Source organism: Miscanthus floridulus, chromosome 9 (genome assembly GCF_019320115.1).
Source record: "Miscanthus floridulus cultivar M001 chromosome 9, ASM1932011v1, whole genome shotgun sequence".
Taxonomy (NCBI): domain Eukaryota; kingdom Viridiplantae; phylum Streptophyta; class Magnoliopsida; order Poales; family Poaceae; genus Miscanthus; species Miscanthus floridulus.
Genome location: NC_089588.1, coordinates 3,460,347 through 3,466,081, shown reverse-complemented (window position 1 = coordinate 3,466,081; position 5,735 = coordinate 3,460,347). Strand labels below are relative to the sequence as shown.

Sequence of the window (5,735 nt, the reverse complement as noted above, 5' to 3'; positions counted from 1 at the left end):
TTAGATTTGGACGGACCATTCACGTAGGTGTCCCACGTGGCCACGCTTAACGAGACACGATATGTGGGTTTCCTTATCTCTTCCTGAGTAGACGTGATGATGTGGAGGTACGGAATTCCATTTTTAAGTACGAACTCCACTTCCACGAATAAGGTGGGACCAAAGATCCTTACATTTTCTTCTTTGCGCAGATAAATGGTCCTTTGAAATTTATTTGGAGTTACTCAGAATTTGTTATTGGCCCTAGCCCATATATTGTAACACAAACTTGCTAGTATATCAGCATGCTGCACACAGGCCGGAGCTGCACGAATGGTGGATCTGTGGTGCCTTCATCCTCACGAAGCATCTTCCCCCGTAAGCAGATCAGCATCGATCGCTGGGGCATGCATGGCGCCGCGGCGAGCGAAGGGATCGACGAGCGAGCTGCAGCGCACCTGCATGATTGCTCCGATCCATCCGACATGACAGTGCCCCCGCCCTCGCTCCCTTAGCTTTCGCATGCCTGCCGACGACTGCCGTTGCCCGTTGGCGACGGCGACAGCCTAGCTAACAGCGTTCACACGAAAGTAAAGGAGGGGAGCGAGCGGCGGCACCGGCACCGGCACCGCACGACGGTGAGCCCCATGCATGGCCATTGGCCGTGGCTATAGCTTCGAGATTCTGAGATCTCTTGGTAGCACACGCCGCCTGCCGGTGATGGCGGCATCAGGCCATGAGCCAGCCAGCCATCCACCGTGCCCGTACTCGTACGGGCGACCCGACCTTACCTTCGGTTGATGCAACAGGTCACGTACGCACGAACGTGCAGTGGAGTGGATCCATCCACGCATCTCGATCGCAACGGTTGTTGTTTTCATCGATGCAGTCTGTTGGTTTGTTAATTTCAGTCAGCCAACATCGTTTTTCTCTCACAACTAGCATCATCCAGACCTGACCAGTTAAAAAACGACAAGCCAACAGGCCGGTTGTATACACACAGCCAGCCGTTCTGACCACACACTAGTACTAGTAGTAGTAACAGCAGCAGCTAGCAAGCTACTAGCTCCTGCAGCGTGCTGTTGCCACTCAACAATCAACAGTCGTGGAGCATGCAGTACAGGTACAGCAGCAGGCGAACGCTGAACGCATGGCTGCATTTATTTATTCAGCACTGAAGACTGCAACGGAACAGAACAGAGCACACGGTCCCTCTCCACCACACTGTGATCCCCATCTCATTCTAATCTACGGAGATGCTTGTGTTACAGACTAGTAGTTCTCGTACGACGCTGACGCGCTTGACAAAGACAATTCGCATTGCCGATAGATCAATGGTATGGTATGCATCTTGCCCCCACCACCACCGAATTGGTTGCAGTACAGCCACATCACGATTGACAGTTACAGTACAGTACAGCCATAGGAGTGACAGTGGTACACATACAGCAGAAGCAGAGTAAAATGCATGCTTGCTCTCTGTAACTGTAACCAGGACGCGTTTCATAACAGTTTTTTTCGGGGTCTCATTTTACAAGCAAAACGAGTTTGCTGGCTGCTGTCCCGCACCAAGTTACAGGCCAAGAGAAAACAGAGAGAAAGAGAGATAGGAACAGAGTGAGCGAGAGAAATCACACTAACTACTAGCGACGACATCTTTCTTATCTATGCTTAGCCTTGCCTTCCTCCGAAGAAGATAAGGGTAACAAACAACTGGGAACTAACATGAGGTCAGAAATCATCATAATCCGGTCGCCGCCGCAGGTTGATGGGGTATCCTTTGAGGGTCCGGGTGGTGGGGAAGAAGACAATCCTGTCCTCCTCAGCTTCTTCCCAGCTGCACATTGTTCATTGGTCAAGACGCACAATTCAATTCGATCAGTGTGAGTGAGTGAGTGAGTGAGTGAGTGACATCCATCCAGTTTCGAGCACACAGGCGAGCTGAAACTCCACCTCAAGATAATGTCTACTCCACCCTATCTATGGCAGTAGGATATGGAGTGCACGGAATGCAAAGATAAGGATGGGGTTACCTAAAGCGCGTCACGAGATGGTGGAGGAAACCAGAAACCACCACCCGGGCAAGCTCGTAGCCTGGGCACAGACGAGGTCCGCCGCCGAAGGGAGTGAACAGACTGGCCCCTTCCGTGTTCTGAACCTTATTCTTGCTCTGCACGTGCAATGGGAGCCATGAATTGTTCTGCGTGTCTGTATCTTTTATAGAAATTGTTTTGCGTATAAGCAACTCAGCATGCCTAATATCTTGCTTTTGATCGTAAGCCATATGTAGCAGAAAGTGTGTTTGTTTTGGATTGAGGAATAGAGTTATCTAAGCCAAATATCTTGCTTTCGATCATAAGCCATATGTAATAGAAAGTGTGCTTATTTTAGATTGAGGAAGGAATAGAGTAATCCAAGGCAAGCACATAACAGAGAATATGTAGAACAGCATAGCAATATTCTGAAGGCCATATGAAGTACCTGCCATCTCCAAGGGTCAAAGGTCCGAGCATTCTCGTAGTGTTCGAGGTTAAGGTGCACAGCTCGGAACGAAGCGAATATTTTGCAGCCCTTTGGAATAACGTAATCTAATGAACAAAACAGAATGTTATTAAAGAACGAATGAATATCTCAGCTGGTAAAAACTTGGAAGACTTAAAGATAGTTTCTATAGAAATAACCTTTAAAATGAATATCAGTGTTTGCACGCCTGAACACCCCGCTAATTAAGTTAGCCACGCGCAGTGTTTCACTTATCACCTGCAAAAATGGGAGTATCCGACTGTGCTCAAATCTTCTTTCCAAGAGAGATAAGTTTATTGCAAAAAATGAAACAGCTAGATGGCATTTTGCCTTTCCCATGGTAGAGCAAGAAGGTGATATGAAGAAATAAAACAGGGACTCCATACTGCTTACACATTGTGTAAATGGCATCGACCTGTAATCACTCCATTCCAGAGGTTGGTCCTTGCCTTTTATGCCTCTGATATTGTCATGCTCTTCCTGTAAATAAATTCAGCAAATATCTGGAATAAATTTCACATGTTCTAAAGCAGAATAACATTTGGACCACAACGCACGATTATGTAACTGAAAATACTGAAAATAAATAAAGATTCCATAAGGTGGCTTAAAATTCAGATCCAGTCTCGCTATGATGTTGCTACTATTCTCACTTTCTGCTTGTTCATTTGGATAGCCTTGGAATCCTTCCAAGTACAGAGGTGGATGAGAAGGAATAAAGCGCTTTTATTTATGCACAAATAAGAAAAGATGGCCCAGGAATAATTCAGTAGGAGTTGTGTGCGTAGCAGATTCATTCTTGGACAAGGTTCAAGGAAATAGGCAACATCACATCAGCACCTATTGCAGGATGCTTAGGCCCCGTTTAGTTCCGAAAATTTTTGGCTTTTGGCTACTGTAGCACTTTCGTTTTTATTTGACAAAAATTGTCCAATTATGGACTATTTAGGCTTAAAAGATTCGTCTCACAATTTCTCGGCTAACTGTGTAATTAGTTTTTTTTTTCGTCTACGTTTAGTACTCCATGCATATGCCGCAAGATTTGATGTGACAAGAAATCTTGAAAATTTTTGGTTTTTGACTCGCATCTAAACGGGACCTTATAGAGAATCAAGCAAATTGGGTGTAGTAGCAACAACTTTGCAATAAACAAAACTGACAGATGAACTAAAAAATTGTACTAGAATTCCACCTAAACACAGAATCCGGGCGGCCACCAGACTTTCTTTTGGACAAGAAGACTACCGAGTAGTATTGATGTATGACAGGTTAAGCCTGGTTTAGTTCGCGAAATTTTTTTGGAAATTATATCGTAGCATTTTCGTTGTTATTTGACAATTAGTGTTTAATCATAGTCTAATTAGGCTTAAAAGATTCGTCTAGTGAATTTCGTCTAAACTGTGTAATTAATTTTATTTTTTATTTATATTTAATGCTTCATACATACGTCTAAAGATTCGATGTGACGAGAAATCTTGAAAAATTTTACAAAATTTTAGGAGCCAAGGTAATCTACTTAAATTATAATATCATATTACGAAATCAGTTGACGTATCCTCCCCAATGTCCAAGCCAATTCAACTGTTGGCAGTCCCTACCACCTCCACCACCCACACGTGCACAAGGATTTGTGCTACTACCACCGAACATTCCAACACAGAAGAATTTCTAATTGCCAAACAAATCTCTCATGATTGATGATTCTTAGTGATATATACCTTCAGCTGCGCCAGTGCAGTGGGCGTCTCGGTGAGGAACTTGACGGCGAGCGTCATGAGCACGGAGGTGGTCTCGTAGCCGGCCACCAGCAGAGACAGGCAGAAATCCACCATCTCCTCCACGGAGAAGCTCCCACCCTCTGCTTCGAGAAGCTCCTCCACCATGTCCTTCTTCTCCCTCTTCTCCTCATCCTCCCCATTTTTACTGGCGCCACCGGTCTCCGCCTTCTCGTCCATCCTCTTCCTTATCACCTCCCGAAGAGCTCCGGCCACCTTCTTCCTCGCCTGAATCGAACAAAAAAATGCATCTTTATATCAATTCGCGAATGCAATGTTGCATATATACTAGTAGGGGAGAAAAAAATGGGGAGAAGAAGGAAGGCAGACGGGTTTGAGCACCTTGAGGGCCTGGCCGTAGGCGGTGAAAGGGAGGAGGTAGGCGAAGGGGAAGGGGATGGAGAAGAAGCCGTCGACGAGCTTGACGTACTCGCGGCGGACGCTCTCGGTCCATGGCCCGGGCTCGATGCTGACGAGCTGCCAGACGGTGAGGTTGAAGGTGATCTTCTTGGCCTCGTCGAGGAGGCGGACGGCGGGGGCGCCGGGGCGGCCCCAGTCCCGCATGGTGGCGAGGACGAGGCGGTCGATGTGCGTCAGCAGCGGCGGCGAGGCCGGGCGACCCAGGCGGGTGAGCGTGAGCGAGTGGAGGCGCTTGTGCGCGGGCCCGGCGGTGAGGAGCAGCGAGCGTGGGCCGAGCAGCGTGGCGATGGAGGACGGGTAGCTGCAGCTGACGGCGCGGCCCTCGGCGGCCAGTAGGAGGCGGTTGAAGGCCGGGTCGGCGGAGAAGACGGTGCGCTCGCCGAAGACGTGCGTGGTGAACACCCCGCTGCCGTGCCGCGCCACGCGCTCGTCGATGAACGGCTCCGGGTTCGGCGTCCTGTAGGCCGCGATGAGGCGCAGCGTCTCCCCGATGAGCGGCAGCCCCGTGCTGCCCGGCGGCAGCCGCGCCGCCGCCGACGCCGCCGCCCGCCCGCCGGCCAGGAGCAGCAGCCACCCCAGCGCCGCGGCGGCCAGCAGGGTCGTCGCCGCGGCCAGGAGGAACAGCGGCGGCGGTGGCCCGCCCGCGTCCATGGCAGTGGCCTTGGGTTGGGTGCGGGTGGAGTGGAGCTCGTGCGCGTGTCGGGGAGTGACTGAGATTGAGTTGATGCGGTGCCAGAGATGGAGAGGAGATTCTTTGACACCACCAGCCAGACCAAGGTGGAGGATGTTTGTGGGGGCATTTATTTATAGGCTTGGTATAGATGGCTGATAATAAATTTTGGCAATTTTCTTTTTGATGGAAATATACTCCCTCGATTCTATAATATAATATAATATATCAAAATTTAAGAGGCACTTAAATGACACATATACCATGGATTGTACCCCATTAAAAAGTTTCTCCTAATATAATATACTCAATTTAAGTCTCCTAATATAATATACCAAAGTTTAAGAGACACTTACAGCCTGTTCGCT

General features: G+C 48.6%; 1 protein-coding gene across 1 annotated transcript; it reads right to left on the bottom strand.

Annotated features, from left to right (window-relative positions):
- Positions 1 to 1,439: 1,439 nt before the first annotated feature.
- Positions 1,440 to 5,459, bottom strand: LOC136481207 (cytochrome P450 90A4-like). The gene is made up of 7 exons (XM_066478560.1): positions 4,620 to 5,459; positions 4,221 to 4,505; positions 2,896 to 2,982; positions 2,661 to 2,739; positions 2,461 to 2,567; positions 2,013 to 2,149; positions 1,440 to 1,816 (listed from the first exon to the last, which is right to left on the bottom strand). The coding sequence occupies exons 1-7, from the start codon at positions 5,346 to 5,348 to the stop codon at positions 1,711 to 1,713; spliced, it is 1,530 nt and encodes a 509-aa protein (XP_066334657.1). The 5' UTR covers positions 5,349 to 5,459; the 3' UTR covers positions 1,440 to 1,710.
- Positions 5,460 to 5,735: the final 276 nt, after the last annotated feature.